Genomic DNA, 16,028 nt, shown 5'->3' with positions numbered 1-16,028 from the left:
AAACTCTTGGGCTTAAGCAATTCTCTTGCCTCAGCCTCCTAAGTAGCTGGGACTACAGGCACCCGCCACAACACCTATCTATTTTTTGTTGCAGTTTGGCTGGGGCCAGGTTTGAACCTGCTACCCTTGGTATATGGGGCTGGCACTCTACTCACTGAGCTACAGGCGCCATCCAGGATGGGACCACTTTTCCAAGCTGGTCCCTTTGTTTCTCCTCCCCACCCCTCCCACCCCCCCAGCTCCCTGGCTGGTTTGCTCCTCTCAGAATGGCCCCAGAATATAATTCTGAATCCCTGGCTCCAGCATGGTATCCTCTCACCTTGCCCCTCTTGCCTTTGAGTCCCAGTGCTCTTCCCCATCTGCTGTTGACTATGGTGTGTCAGGTAGAGAGATTGAGAGTTGGGTATAGGGCTTATCTAGGGGTGTTGGGGAGAACCTTAAGAAAGAGGCATGGTTGGCCTGGAGATTCCTAGAATGGAACTTGAGGCTGCCATAGAGGCAGTATAACTGCTGATCACTTAGGAGAGTGACACTGGGTATCATGGGGGTGTAGAGGCCAGGGAGAATAGGGGAAGCCCTGCTGCCATTAGTCTCTGTATCTTCCTCCCTGCTGGGCTGTGGCGCCAGGCTGGGCTCTGTTGACTTAGTACATTGTAGTGACTGGGTCTGTGCCTGAATTAGGGAGCAGGGAATTATTCTGAGAAGAAACTGGCTAGAGTTGACTTTTCTTTTGCTACTTGGCTGGAGACCTAAAGTTCATGAATATCATAACTCTGTGTAACCAGAGGTCTTGGCCAAGTTCTTGTCTTCTGGCTGTCTCGTTCTAATACTTCTCCCCTCATCTAACTTCCCTCCCAGACCCATAGCAGTGCTCTAGACCTTCCAGGGCTACCACTGCACTGGCTGGTCCAAGCCCAGTGGGCTGGGATGTATAAGGCTAGGAGGGCGGTGGCCATGAAAGCATGCTGGATCTGACTAGGAGCTGATTCCTTTGCAGCTCACCCTGGACAATGTCACTTGGGAGAGGAGAAGGAGGGCTGTGAAACCGTGATTGAGAACCAGGTTGTAGCCACTTGCTCACCACTTCTCAGCTGAGTGGCAGTCCAGAGCCCAGGAGCAGCAAGTGGCTGCGGATTGCAGACACAGTGAGGATGAGTGTAGGGGTAAGCACGTCAGCACCCCTGCCCCCAACCTCAGACACAAATGTGGTCACATCCACCTTCTCCCTTGTGGACTATGTGGTGTTCATCCTGCTACTAGTTCTTTCCCTTGCCATTGGGCTCTACCATGCTTGTCGTGGCTGGGGCAAGCATACTGTTGGCCAGCTGCTGATGGCAGACCGCAAAATGGGCTGCCTTCCTGTGGCGCTGTCCCTGCTGGCCACCTTCCAGTCAGCCGTGGCCATCTTGGGTGTGCCATCTGAGATCTACCGATTTGGGACCCAGTACTGGTTCCTGGGCTGCTCCTATTTCCTGGGACTGCTGATTCCTGCACACATCTTCATCCCTGTCTTCTACCGCCTGCATCTCACCAGCGCTTATGAGGTGAGCATGGAGGAGCACATGGGGCCATTAGGGTCAGGGACGCAGAAGAGGAACAGAATATATATGAAGGTTCTGGGATCCTGGATCTCCCCTGTCTAATGACAGTAACAGAAACTTACCTAGTGTTAATAGTGCTTTCTGGGTGAGGTTGGGGTTGGGGGATAGGAGTGAGGAAAGAAGGAGAGTGCTGTGCTGAATGTGGCTCAGAGTGGGTGCATGTTGTATATTCCTGAATCTTCCTGAGCCTCTTGAGGGAAGTTGTTTGTGAGTCATGGGAGTAGAGACAGGAGGAATACCTTTTTTCTGTGTACCCAGTACCTGGAGCTCCGATTCAGTAAAACCGTGCGGGTTTGTGGAACTATGACCTTCATCTTTCAGATGGTAAGTAGAATGAGGATAGACGTTGAGCAGGGGTAGATTTGAAAGGGAAAAAACAAGCAAAGAAATAGAGCCTAGGGCATGGTAGGGGAACCCAAATTTGAGCATGCTGAGAGAGTTGGAGCCTTCCTTGTCCTCGGATGGGCAGGATTCCTTTTAGGGTTAGCATCCAGAAGCATTCTACTTGTCTGCTCTTTCCAATTCCAGCACAGATACCATGGTGGCAGCAAGCTAGAATTTGGGAGGAAAAAGAAGAGGGAAATGAGCCCAGGTGAGGGGAAGCTAAAGGCTGAGGTCCATCTTTCTTCTCTCTCCATCTCATTCTCTTTTCTACATTTGACAGGTGATCTACATGGGGGTTGTGCTTTATGCACCATCATTGGCTCTCAATGCAGGTGAGGAGTCATGGCCCCTGGCTTCAAGCACGTTTGAGGCAGATAGAGAAGAGTGCAGAAGTGAACCTGACCTTGGACAGGGAATTAGTTCACTTCATGGGCCCTTGGATAGTTCATATCACTTAAAAGCTAATAAGACATCACCATGCCTCATCTGAGTTGGTCGGTCAACATCTTTTGGTAGAGCTCTGCAATCTTTTTTTTTTCCATTGTGTTGGATGATTTATTTAGTTGTTAATGACCAAATGCTACATCTCTGTGATATGACCTGGCTGCCCTACTGGGGCTTCTCCCTGGGAAACCCTCTTCCAGGGATAGGAATATGACTTTTATCTGTTTACAGTGACTGGCTTTGATCTGTGGCTGTCAGTGCTGACCCTGGGCATTGTCTGTACTGTCTATACTGCTCTGGTAAGTGCAGAAAGCTCTAGGAGATGGAGGAGAGGGGATGAAGTAAGGAGGAGAAGGGGGAGGAGAGGGAAAAAGGATGAGATACACATCTAGGAGGTGAGATGGAATGAAATTCTAGGGTGGGATAAGATGAGATGAGATTTAGGGTGGGGTTTAGGAGCAAGGTTGACATATGATGGCAGCATAGTCTTCTTGCTAAAGGTACTGTGTCCTTACAGTGGATGGTTTAGAGAGACCTCTGTGGTGTGTGTGCTGTCCTTTCCCTGCAGGGTGGGTTGAAGGCCGTCATCTGGACAGATGTCTTCCAGACACTAATCATGTTCCTAGGGCAGTTAACAGTTATCATCGTGGGGTCAGCCAAGGTGGGCGGCTTGGGGCGTGTGTGGGCCGTAGCATCCCAACATGGCCGCATCTCTGGGATCGAGTAAGTAAACCCCTTCACCTGGCTGGGGGGCTGCGGTACCTGAGAGCTTGCTCATCCTACGGCCTGGTCCTGGGACTGTAGTAAGCAGAGGGTAGGCTGGGAAGCCTCAGGTGCAAGACTAGGCAGTGGGAAGCTGGCCTTGCAGAGATGGAGGATGATTGTCAGTGCCAATCTGGTGTTAAGAGGGATCAGGACATTACCTGGGATGAATACCTGGAATGTGGCTGGGATCGAAGTACAACCCTCCCTCTAACTTGCTGCACTGTCTCTTGAGTGCACCCAGCTTCTTGCCCTTGGCCCTGGCAGTAATGTCTCTGCTCTGATGTCCTCCAACCCATGTGGGCTAGGAGGATAGGATGACCGTGTCTCTGTCTGGGGCTATGGCATCATAACCAAATAATGTCTGTTACAGGCTGGATCCGGATCCCTTTGTGCGGCATACCTTCTGGACCTTGGCCTTTGGGGGTGTCTTCATGATGCTGTCCTTGTATGGGGTGAACCAGGCCCAGGTGCAGCGCTATCTCAGTTCCCGCACGGAGAAGGCTGCTGTGCTGTGAGTACAGCGACAGGAGATATTGAGCAAGGGCTGGGGGAGGTGTTCCCTGGAGGTAATTGGGGTGAGGCAGGATGCCAAAGCGCACACACCTCTGTTGGGGTTGGGGTATTGCTGAGGGTGTCTGTGAATACCATCTCTCCCCTTAGAACTGGTCTCTTTTGCAGGTCCTGTTATGCGGTATTCCCCTGCCAGCAGGTGGTCCTCTGCATGGGCTGCCTCATTGGCCTGGTCATGTTTGCCTATTACCAGGAGTATCCCATGAGTACCCAGCAGTCTCATGCAGCCCCCGACCAGGTAAGAAGGCCTCCCTGGCTCCCTACTAGGCCTGTGAAGTGCCACACTGGCCCCCCAGGAGGAGTGTCCATGGACTACAGAAAGGACTTTCACCCTGGGCTCTGATGAATGACCCAGTTCATCCTCCCCTCCCCGCCTTCCACCCAGTAGCAGTGTGACTCATACTCTGGCTGCCTCACTGAGACTGGCTAATTTTTCTATTTTTAGTAGAGATGGGTCTTACTCTTGCTCAGGCTGGTTTCCAATTCCTGAGCTCAAGTAATCCTCCTGCCTTGGCCTCCCAGAGTACAGGCAGAGCAATTTTCAAGGGAGGAAAGAAATTGATTACAACAGTAAATTGAGGAAGGCAGCTATTTTGAAGGGAATGACAGAGGGGGCAGGTATCAGAAATTTTTCATTGACGAACCACCTTTACTGTGAACAGACTCGAGTGGCTAACACCCCAAGGGTTATTCCTGGGGCAAAATCCTTTCCTGCTCTGAGATACCAAGAGTCTAACATCACCAGTCATAGTGCTTACACTGCTAGCGTGGGGCCTACCTTGACTGATGCCATGCTGTGTACTACATGCTTTGCTGGGAGCTGTCACATACCTGGTCTCTCTTAAGCCTCCAGTCTTGTTTCACAGAGGAGAAAACAGGCCCAGTGAGGCAACCAGAGTGGGGAGTCACACTGCTGTCTGGGGTATGAACTGTGTCATATTCTCACCAGAGCCCATTTTCTCTCTGCTTACTGTGGTGTCAGTTGGGTCAGCAGAGATACCTCAGTGCCTAGCTCCCCTTCCTGGTGCACCAGTCTCAGTACTGGCATGTGCACACACAGAGGGAGCCTCCCTGCTTGGCTTGCCCTGGGCAAGGCTTGCCCTCTGAGGACAGCTCTGGGCTTCTGCTCTGCTTGCAGTTCGTCCTGTATTTCGTGATGGATCTCCTGAAAGGCATGCCTGGCCTGCCCGGGCTCTTTGTTGCCTGCCTCTTCAGTGGCTCCCTCAGGTACCTCCTTCGACCATTTTCCTCAGGCTTGATACACGTGACCCCTACTTGGTATAAGGTGACAAGTGGAGGAGGGGATCCCTCTGAGTTTCTCACTGTGCCCATCCATTGTGTGTGACAAGGGACAGCTCCTCTGTAGGGCACAGCACATCTCCCATGAGATGTCCATGTTTTGATTAAGGGTTTTTCTTTTATAATATTTGAACAAAACCTGTACCCACACTCAGGAAAGGACAGTATCCTTGCCTCCAGGCCCCCTTTGAGGTGGTCTCTGCTCCCACTGTGGGGTTTTTGGCCGTGCAGGTCCTCTCTCCACCATTCAGGCTCTGCTTCCAGTCTCATCACAGCTCCTCCTCCTCTTCCTTCTTTTCAGCACCATATCCTCTGCTTTTAATTCATTGGCAACTGTAACAATGGAAGACCTGATTCGGCCCTGGTTCCCTGAGTTCTCTGAAGCCCGGGCCATCATGCTGTCCAGAAGCCTCGGTGAGATTATGCTTCCTCTTCTCTTTAGTCTGGTTCTTTCTCAGTTACACCCTGATGACTATCCTTAGTTGCTAGGAAACACCTGCTTTATCCTGAGCTTAGTGCTTGCTTAGTGAAACACAACCTTCGCTTCATGGTTGTTGGCATCTCACAGAGATCCGGGGAGGGCTTAAAGTGATGTAGGAGTGAGAACTTGGTGGGAGGGATCTGGAGCTATGACATGGCGTGAGGTAGTGTACCCTTTGTTTCTAGGGACACAGAAGTGGCAGTTTGGCTGGGCAGGGAGTACACTTTTTCTTGTGTTAACTCACATCTGTTTCTTTCCTCTCTTCTCTTTTTCTCCAAGCATTTGGCTACGGGCTGCTTTGTCTGGGAATGGCCTATATTTCTTCCCAGATGGGACCTGTGCTGCAGGTAATGACTACGGAGGGAGGCAGCGCCTGTAGCTCAGTGGGTAGGGTGCTGGTCATATACACCGAGGCTGGCAGGTTCAAACCCAGCCTAGGCCAGCTAAACAACCACAACTGCAACAAAAAAATATAGCCAGGCATTGTGGCGGGCGCCTATAGTCCCAGCTACTTGGGAGGCTGAGACAAGAGAATCGCTTAAGCCCAAGAGTTTGAGGTTGCTGTGAGCTGTGACTCCACGGTACTCTACCCAGGGTGACATAGTGAGACTCTGTCTCAAAAAAAAAAAAAAATGACTATGGAGGGAAGAAACAATTTTTAAGGGAGGAAAGGAATTGATTAAAACAGGAAATTGAGGAAAGCAGCCATTTTGAGCAGAGGAGCATATGTCAGAAATGTCACTTTGATGGACAGTCTATCACTATGAACAGACTGTCAAGTAGCTAAAAGCCCTAGGGTCATTCCTGGGATGTCTAGGCCCGGAGAGATCTAAGGATCAGCCTCAGAGACAAACTCAAAGCACATTCTCTTAGTTATCCTACTCCTTTGGATTTAGACTACTGTTGTTCTAGGTAGAAGAGACAGAGCTGACAAGTGGCCTCAAGGCAATGTTGGGTGGCTGTTCTGCCATAAGGCTGGGGTCTCTGAGCCTGTGTGTTCTTTTTTTTCTCCTTCAACCCTGTCCTCCCAGGCAGCAATTAGCATCTTCGGCATGGTTGGGGGGCCACTGCTTGGACTCTTCTGTCTTGGGATTTTCTTTCCCAGTGCCAACCCTCCTGTGAGTAATACATTTGGCTCCCTAGTCATGTGCAGTGGGATGGCCCGGGGAATGGATTGGCAAGGCTCTCACACTGGGGACAATGTGAAGGTTGAGAGGTCTGGCCTTGTATCAGGAATTATGCCCTGTCTCTGGGCAGGGTGCCATCGTGGGGCTGTTGGCTGGACTCATCATGGCCTTCTGGATTGGCATCGGGAGCATAGTGAACAGCATGGGCTCCGTTGTGGCTCCCTCTCCCCCTAATGGATCCAGTTTCTCCCTGCCCAGCAATCTGACTGCTGCCACAGTGACCACACTGATACCTTCAACTACTCTCCCCAAGTGAGGCGGGGCTTGCTGTCTTTCTCCTTGGGGATAGGAGCTCATCTTTGAGGGATTTCATAGGGCCCTTGCTAAGGTGTGGCCACCAGAGGCCTCAGGGTGATGTTGGGTATTGGGTCCCAAGACCGTGGGACCATGCACATGGGTAGAGCTAGGTGCCAGAGGGACACCCTTTCCAGGAATTAGTAACTAACTGTCCTCCTCTCACTGCTCTCCCCAGGCCCACAGGGCTGCAGCGGCTCTACTCTCTGTCCTATCTGTGGTACAGTGCTCACAACTCCACCACAGTCATTGTCGTGGGCCTGACTGTCAGTCTGCTCACTGGTAAGGGCGTGGGATTACTGGGCCTAGGGAGATCCCCTGGGCACTCTGCAGTCTGCTGGGAGAGGGGTCCCTGCCCGCTGAGTCTTCAAGTGCCCATGATCCTTCTTGTTGAGATGTAAGAGATGGGAGAGGGTTGGCCCTCCAGGCCCCAGAGGGAGAATAGTGGGCTTGCTGTTCTGGACAGTTCCACATAGGAGTCTTAGAAGGATCTTTGTCTTCAGGAGGAATGCGGGGCCGGCCCCTGAGCCCTGGGACCATTTACCCAGTGCTGCCAAGACTCCTAGCCCTCCTGCCCTTGTCCTGTCAGAAGCGGCTTCACTGGAGAAGTTACACCCAGGTAGTACCTGCTGTCCAGATGTTCCCCTGCCCTTCCTTCACAAGATGCCACCCAACCACCCAGGTTCCCTTTCATCCCTTTCCATCCCCACTTCTACGGCTCCTCTCTCTGAGGAGCTGTTGAATATGGACTGTCCCACAGCAGCTGTCCCAGCTCCTACCCCAGGGCCATGCTGGCTTGGAGGTAGGAGCAGAGCTAGGCCTATAGTCCTTTTCCCTCCCAGTCCTCTTCAAGCGCCCCCTGTGCTTTGTTCCTTCCCCACCCAGCCTTGCTTGGCTCTCTCTCGCAGGGACTTTTTCTGAATGAATCCCTTTACCACTTCGTGCCCATATTTAGTAGCTCTATCACCTTTGCTATATATGTCCTCCAGGACCTCCCTGTGGACACCAACCTGTTTCCAGAAAAGATGGGGAATGGTGTGCTGAAGGACAGCAGAGACAAGGAGGCAGAAGTGCCAAACAGTTTGGCTTACCAGGGAAGCAGCCCCACCTTCATCCTCCAGGAGACTTCCCTATGAAGTGGACTCAGGATTCCAACCTCTGTCCTCACTGTCCTCACGCAGCAGCCAGAGGCCACCCTGTAGTACAGGGATAAATCACTTGATGTGTTCTGCAGAGACGGGCTGGATGACCAGGGCCACACCAAAGGACTTTATTCTTAGAGGTTCTCATCTGCAGTAGAAGCTGCATCTTGAGCATGTTTCTCTTTGTTCTTTGACAATTTGTAAAGGACCAAACTTGCAGGGGGCAGGATTGTGGCAGAAGTAGGGACAGAAGTGAATCCGCTTGATGGAGCCCATTTAGGGCCTAATTTGGCAAGATTATCTCCACCACAAAACTCAAAGCTGCTTTGGTCAACTGTTAGTTCCCTTGCAGTCTCATCTCATTACCAATTCTACCAGTCACGGGGGCCCCTGTGATTACTTTCAGGTTATCTGTGACACCTAAGCCCCTCTCATTCTTATCTGTCTACCTCTGTTCTTGAGAGGGAGGTTTTGGTGTCCTTGGGTCTCTGGGAATAGATAGGTACCTCCATCTCCTTTGCGTAGAGTAGGTATTGCCTCCATTATCCACCTTTGAGATGGACAAAACAGGGCAAGTTAGATCCAAAAAACTAGGGCCACGACCGGATCCACTGTGGAGCAGCCATCTACCTGACTTCGGAAGCAGGCCATCCTGGTGTCATTCTTTCACCCATGCCCCTGTTTCCATTTAGAGTTTCTTCCCTGTGTATCTTTGTTCCTAGGGAATAAAATCTGCCACTGAACCTGGAATCCAGGCTCCTGTCCTGTCTCGAGCTGCTGTTGTCTACCCTTCCCCATGCCCTTGAGAGGAAAAGAGCTACCTCACATGCATAGATCATCTTCCCCTGCTGAGGAGGGACAAAGGGTTCTAGTGCTGTGGCTTCAACAGCATTGTGCTCTCCGTGGTGGAAGATATACACTTTCTCCCTCTGAGGCTTGTCATCTTTGTGGTTTAGTCTGGCCACTCTGTGGCCCCATTTATCCTTTGCCAGAACAGTCTCTGTTGCTCTGAGATTTTCACTTTTGAGGCTGAGGAAGAACGCTGCTATTTGATTTTAGAAACACAACATTAGATTTTTGTTAGATTATTATTGTCCTGTGAAGACACTGCTTGTGGCCTCCCACACCTGGTCTCTACCCCAGCTGGCCCTGTCTAGCTGCCCAGAGCAGTATTGCATAAGCTCTCCAGAGTCCCTCAGGAGAGACTTGGTCTCAGGCAGACCTGAGAGTCCAGCCTGGGTTGAGGCCTCCTCATGGCTCCCAGCCACAATCCAGTGTGGTTCTCCCATATCCCATTAGTTCATGACTGGGACATTCTGTGTCTCCTTTTTAACCTCCACCCAAATGTGCTGAGTCACCCCTTCTGCCCTTTTTCCCGTGCTACCCTGGCCAGCCCAGTAGAGGAACAGGGCTTATGGTGCCAGAACCACACACCAGTCACTCCCAGCCTGCTCAGACCTCATTTATACTACCTACTTGGCTCCTCATGTGCCTTAGATCTACTGCCCTGGATGTGTTCTGGTCCACAGTGCTCATAAAGGCCTGTTGTTTTGAACATAAAAATTCCTTTTCAGTATGGACTTTAGGTATCATGGCCATCAGCTCTAGGCTTGGAAAGTTACCTTGGCAGGCCAGATTTATGTCCAGTGAAGCTACCACATTTCATATGTACCTGGGTAGGACTCCAGGGAGAATTGGGGAAAACAATATCCCCAGGGCTCAATTAGAAGTTAGTCTATGTGAGAGGACAGATGCAGAAATTAGACTTGTAGTCCCAGCACTCAGATATATCTTGATTGGCCTTGAGGATTAAAATTCTAATGATGAGTTTGGTGACCATAGCTCAGTGATTAGGGTGCCGGCCACATACACCAGGGCTGGCAGGTTCAAACCTGGCCCAGGCCTGCTAAACAACAATGACAACTATAACAAAAAAATAAAAAATAGCTGGTTATCGCAGTGGGCACCTATAGTCCCAGCTACTTGGGAGGCTGAGGTAAGAGAATCGCTTAAGCCCAAGAGTTGGAGGTTGCTGTGAGCTGTGACACCGTGACACTCTGCCAAGGGTGACATAGTGAAACTCTGTCTCAAAAGAATAAATAAATAAAATAAAATTCTAGCTATGGGCAGACAAGCCTGTAGTTATTTAGAAAAGATTCATTTTTTTCCTTTGCAGGTTCTTCAGGAATGTAATTGAAAAAATGGTCCTTTCAAATACAAGCTTTATTTGTTTCCTGGTTCAGGTGCCCTGGTAGAGCTGCCTCTTGGGCAAGCTCTTCTTAATTTAGGCAACAGAAACCAAGAACATCTATGTAAACCAGAAGTGGAAGATTTAAGCTCAAGCCACAGAAGGAGAGAGTGGTGACTGTATGTCTCTAAGAACTAGCATAGGAAGGAGATCATCTCTTCTGGATTCTTGGTCCTGACTTCTGTACCCCTCATTTTTTGGCCAAGTCAGTGGCTTCAAGAGAGTTGAGGGCAGGGCACCCTGCCTAGGGCCTTAACATACCCACCCTCTGCCCCAACAAAACCCAGATTGGCCATATCTGCAAGAAATGGGAGTGAGAAGTGAGTAATGCCCACAACGGCAGCCCCTTGAATTCAGAACCCTGACCTTTTTCTCTTGTCTAGCCCCAAGCCCCACAGCCCCTGCCCATCCCCTCTGTTTTCCACAGCCTGTCCATCCTTCCAGCAGGAGCATGGGTAGTCCTAGAAAACGCCAAGATGACCCTCCCTGAGGTCTGCCCTCTCCAGCAGCCCCTCCAGAGGGGGGCTGAGGATGTTACTCCCTAGCTACTTCCCTCCTCCTGTTCTCCCCGCATCTGCTGGAGTTCTTATTTATTAGTTTAATTTTTTTTAACCTAACTACTCAACATGGTATTTATTTTTTCATCACAGACAGCATCTCACTCTGTCATCCAGGCTGGAGTGCAGTGGCATCATTATAGCTCTCTGCAGCTTTAAACTCCTGGGCTCTCAAACTCCTGGCCTTCAGTGATCCTCCTGCCTCAGCCTCCCGAGTAGCTGGTACTACCGGTGCACACCACCACACCCAGCTAGTTCTGCCAGAGTTGTGGACCTAACCATGCCCTCCTTTGTTCAGCATATTTATTCATCACCTACCCCAAGCGAAGGCTTTATCTTTTACAGCTGAGGAGATTATTATACCAGGTGCCACTATTGACATTTAATTTGAAGTTCTTGCATTTCAGCTGTATTTGCATAGAAGAGGAAATAAGCCCAAAGGACTAAAAACTTTTAAGAATTATGATATTTAAGGAGAAAAGGCAAAAAGATGCAATTATACAAATAATTCTAACTTCATAACATAGCAAGAATGATTCTTAATTTCTAATGTACTAAAATTTTTTCTTCACACTTTTTTTTTTTTGAGACAGAGTCTCACCTTCTTGCCCTCAGTAGTATGTTGTGGCATCATAGCTCATAACAACCTCAAATTCCTGGGCTCAAGTGATCCTCTTGCCTCAACTTCCTCAGTAGCTGAGACTATAGGCACCAGCCACAACACCCAGCTATTTTTAGAGCTGGAGACTTGTTCTTGCTCAGGTTGGTTTTTAAACTCTTGAGCTCAGGCAATCCACTCGTGTCAGTCTCCCAGAGTGCTAGGATTACAGGCATGAGCCACTGCGCCTGGCCTTTTCTTCATACATTTAAAAAGTGCTATTTAATGGTTGTGAGAGTGAGATCTACCAGACCTGAGTTCAAATATGGGTTCATCCATCTAACCTTAAGCTTTTTAAACCTGCATCTGTTAAATGTGCAATTCACAGGGTTATTTAAGAACTCAAAATAATATTGCCTGTACATATGTACATTTGTGTGTGTGTATATACATTCCTTCAACATCAGTTATTGTAATGATTACTCGTTGAAGTTTTCAGAGCACTTTTCATATACTACCTGAATTTATGCCTTAGGAGAGATGTACATCCCATATTATCTATGTTTTTAATGTAAACTATTACTTGGCTAGTAAGTGGTTGAGGCAGAGCTAAAATGAAGGTCTGTGACTTTGGGTAGCCCACTGAATTGGATCTGTGTTGCCATGAAAGCAATGTCCTTTTGGATAGGGTCTTCACACAGGCAACAGGGGAACTCCTGAGCAGTCCAGAGTACAATGAGGCATCACCTGGGCCACAGGCAATAGCACTGTCGTTCTAAAATCTTTCTAGGGCAGTAGCTTAACAACTTTTTTGACTGAGACCTATAGTAAGAAATACATTTTACATCATGGTCCAATGCATACCTATATTGCGTGCATTTACTAAAACCAAAAATTCATGAAAAAAATACTGTGGAGCTCTGTGCCTCCTCCCTGGGCCCACTAGGTGCACGGGGTTCTAGTCCAGGAGGATCCAGAATCTGATGGGAGTTGGCTGGAGTGGCCCTGAGCACCGTGATCAGGGGAGGGCGTGGTGATGGGGCTGGCAAGGTGGTCTGTGGCCATGCAGGTCAAGGGCCAAGGCCCATGTAGGCCCCAGAGGCCTGCCTGGCTGCCTGTGGCTGAGTGGCCTCAGAAGAAGCTCCTACCCCACTGGCTATACATGTGGCCATCTTGGCCATGGTTCTTGATGTGGCAGGGAGGAAAGGTTCCCAGGAGAGAGGAAAAGAGCAGCCTTCACAGAGCAGGCGGCTGTTGGGGGAGCGGGGTGGTTGTATATTCTGCACATTTACCAGAGGAGCATTAGCCCTCCCCAGATAGATCTCTCCCAGCTGAGAGCCAGCCACTTTCTCTGTGGGTGTTTTCCTGAAAGTTTGGGTCAAAATCGTGGATGTGCATTATGCACAGGATCACATTATACATGGCAAAATAAGGTACCCCTGGTGTGTACCTTATTTTCTGAGCTCTTCCCACCCCTTGCTGAATAATTCAATCCTAAAGCCATGATATGGAACAGAGCAAGATAGGCATTCACGCAGGGGCTGTTTGATGTGGGATGTCACAGCTCAAGTGAATGAAGAGTGAGGTTGTGCATGGGAGTGTCCCAGCTAGGATGGCAGCCTGAGTGGAGTGAAGAGGGTGTTCACACAGGGAAAGCCTGCTGTGAGGTGCTGGAGCCCACGGTCCATGTAGGCTGCTAGGCTAGTGTGGCATATAAAAGCCTGAGCTAAGTGAGAAGGGCATTCCCACAGGGAAGAAGACCTGGTGTGGCTGTCTTCTGGGTTGGTATGAGGAAGGAGTCCATGCATGGAGGCAGCTTTTTTTTTTTTTTTTTTTCAGAGACAGAATCTCTCTCTTTTCCCAGGCTGGAGTGCAGTGGTACAATTATAGCTCACTACAGTCTAGAATTCCTGGGCTCCTGTGAGCTTCCCAACATAGGCTTCTGAGTATGTGGGACTATAGACACATGCCACTACATGTGGCTAATAAAAAAAAATTTTTTTTTTTTAAGTAATGGGATCTGGCTATGTTGCCCAGGCCTCAAATGATCCTTTCCCTCTCATTTCCCACAGTGCTAGAATTATAGGTACAGCCACTACACCCAGCTGTGGGGGTAGCTTAACGGGCAGTGTCAGAGCCTAAGAGGCATGAGGAGGACATCCATGAAAGAGGGGGTGCTTGACATGATTGTCAGAGCCTGAACGTGTGTGTGTGTGTGTCCATCTGTGTATGTATCCCACATGGAGAATCAGAAACGAAACAGAACAAAGAGGGCATTTATACATGTGAGTAGCCCTACCTGGGCGGCTAAGAGCCTGAGTGCAGTGAGGATAACGTCATGTGGAAGGAAGACCTGCTGGTAGCAGGTGGGAGCTCAAGAAGGGTGAGGAAGTTATCCACCATTGAGGCAGCCCACAGTGGGTGTCAGAGTCTTAGAAGAATGATAAGGATGTCCCGATTTGGGCCAGCCCAGTGTAGGGTCTCAGAGCCTGAGTATGGTGAGGAGAGAGCATCTGTGCAAGAGACAGTGATAGGGCTGCATACAGAAAGTGAATCAAATAAAAAGCACATTCAAGGTAATGTGAGCCATGTTTCTTACTATTGGAGAATGGTGTTAGGTGTATAGAAAGGGAGAAAGCAAGAATGACCCCTGCTGTGGTGAATTGGAATAGGAGATGTTGGCATGGATTTTCAGCATGCCTATATAGATACAGAAATAAATAGGGCTGGAAGTTGCTCTATCTACTGAGAGTGCCTGGAAGCAGTAGCACCCCAATAGCAATGAGTACTTTGTGTCTAGATCTTGGCTTCTAAATATCGTTCTCTGCTTTAAAAGTCCAGGGCTACTTGGAGAAATAGACATTTCTGGAGTTGGGAATAAAGTACAAGATGTGTCAGCGTGATAAATTCTTATAATTTTATGTTGCCTTGGCATTCGCTTTGAATGTAAATTGGAATTTCTCATACCAGAAGCAGGGCTTAGTTACCCTTGACATAGTTCCCAGTTCTCTGCCCCTTCCCAGTACCTCAAAGTAATTGATCCAGGTATCTCCCTGATACAGCTTCTTCCTAATGACCACCTCCCTATGGCATAGCTAGATAGAGCCCACTTGACTGGCCCCACAGACACTCTCACTTTGTGTGGAAGTGTGCAGATATGCCATATGTATGACTTCCTTGAGTTCCTGCTTGCTTTAAATCACTAATTAAATCCCCTCGTGGGAATCCAAGCGCAGTGGCTCATGCCTGTAATCCCAATGTTCTGAGAGGCTGAGGCAGGAGGATCTCTTGAGCTCAGGAGTTTAAAATCAGCCTAAGCAAGAGTAAGAATCCCATCTGTACTAAAAATAGAAAAAATTAGCCAGGTGTTGTGGCGGGCACTTATAGTCCCAGCTACTTGGGAGGCTGAGGCAGGAGAATCGCTTGAACTCAGGAGTCTAAGGTTGCTATGAGCTAGGCTGAGGCCACAGCACTCCAGCCTGGGCAACAGAGTGAGACTCTGTCTCAAACAAAACAAAACATAAAACCAACCAAACAACAATAAAAACTCCAATAATACAATGATTAACATTAAGAGATAAAATCCAAAATCTCACTATCTCAACAGATGCAGAGAAAGTGTTTTGTAAAGTTCAATATTCCTATATGAGAAAAGTTAGTACTGTGATAGCAGGCTTCCCTAAACTGGATAAAGGGCATTTGTGAAAAAATCCACAACAAATCTTTAAAAACTAAAATCAAAGTGAAAGGTAAAATAATTTAACTAATTCTTTTACCTATAACCAAAGTTTTAAAAAAGGGAAACAGTTAAAGAAAAACGTTTAATGGTGAAGGGTTGAAAGTTTTCTCTTTGAGATCAGGAACAAGATAAAGCTTTGAGATCAGGAACAAGATAAGGCCGCCTCTTTTACAGTTTCTATTCAACATTGTACTTGATGTTCTTTCTAGTCAATGCAGATATATGAGAGCACAAACATAAAGGAAAGGAATGATGACTTTGACCATATCAAAATTAAAAACTTCTCTTGCAATGAAAAACAGCATGAAAAGAATGAAAAAAGACAATATACGAAAAAGTAAAGAAAACGTATTTGAAACGCCTATAATGAGGTAAATAACATATGACGTAAAGAACTCCTAACAATCAGCAAAGACAAATCACCTAATTAGAAAGGGGGAAAAGATTTGAATTATTTACAGAGAGGAAATCTAAGTGTTCTAGAAACATGTAAGAAGGCATTCAATCTCATTAGTATTCCATGCTAATTTAGTAGTTTATGCCAACTAAAAGCAAAACAGGATAAGATTACATACCAGATTAGCAAAGAATGATTCCAAATACAATTTGGAGCCATTGACTTGATTCATGTTAAATGCTGCAGTTTTATTTTTTTGAGACAGAGCCTCAAGTTGTCCCCCTGGGTAGAGTGCTGTAGCATCACAGCTCACAGCAACCTC

General features: G+C 48.4%; 1 protein-coding gene across 4 annotated transcripts in view; it reads left to right on the top strand.

Moving 5' to 3' along the window:
• The window catches only part of SLC5A6 (solute carrier family 5 member 6), a 12,656-nt gene extending 3,739 nt beyond the window's left edge, over positions 1–8,917 (top strand). For 3 of the 4 annotated variants that reach the window (XM_023511856.1, XM_012803787.1, XM_023511857.1), the window contains 15 exons: positions 998–1,544; positions 1,860–1,925; positions 2,266–2,317; positions 2,661–2,728; positions 2,998–3,152; positions 3,565–3,705; positions 3,873–4,002; positions 4,903–4,991; positions 5,365–5,477; positions 5,824–5,891; positions 6,576–6,662; positions 6,802–6,983; positions 7,204–7,307; positions 7,529–7,644; positions 8,015–8,161. In XM_023511856.1, the coding sequence (XP_023367624.1) occupies positions 1,152–1,544; positions 1,860–1,925; positions 2,266–2,317; positions 2,661–2,728; positions 2,998–3,152; positions 3,565–3,705; positions 3,873–4,002; positions 4,903–4,991; positions 5,365–5,477; positions 5,824–5,891; positions 6,576–6,662; positions 6,802–6,983; positions 7,204–7,307; positions 7,529–7,644; positions 8,015–8,161 (1,911 nt within the window). In that variant the 5' untranslated portion in view covers positions 998–1,151. Of the gene's footprint in view, positions 1–997; positions 1,545–1,859; positions 1,926–2,265; positions 2,318–2,660; positions 2,729–2,997; positions 3,153–3,564; positions 3,706–3,872; positions 4,003–4,902; positions 4,992–5,364; positions 5,478–5,823; positions 5,892–6,575; positions 6,663–6,801; positions 6,984–7,203; positions 7,308–7,528; positions 7,645–8,014 lie in introns of all 4 variants that reach the window. The other variant, XM_012803786.2, reaches the window with a different exon arrangement.
• Positions 8,918–16,028: the final 7,111 nt, after the last annotated feature.

Source organism: Otolemur garnettii, unplaced genomic scaffold (assembly GCF_000181295.1).
Source record: "Otolemur garnettii isolate 467f Iridium unplaced genomic scaffold, OtoGar3 scaffold00022, whole genome shotgun sequence".
Classification (NCBI taxonomy): domain Eukaryota; kingdom Metazoa; phylum Chordata; class Mammalia; order Primates; family Galagidae; genus Otolemur; species Otolemur garnettii.
The sequence above is the reverse complement of the archived record's forward strand: the minus strand, read 5'-3'. Positions and strand labels throughout refer to the sequence as shown.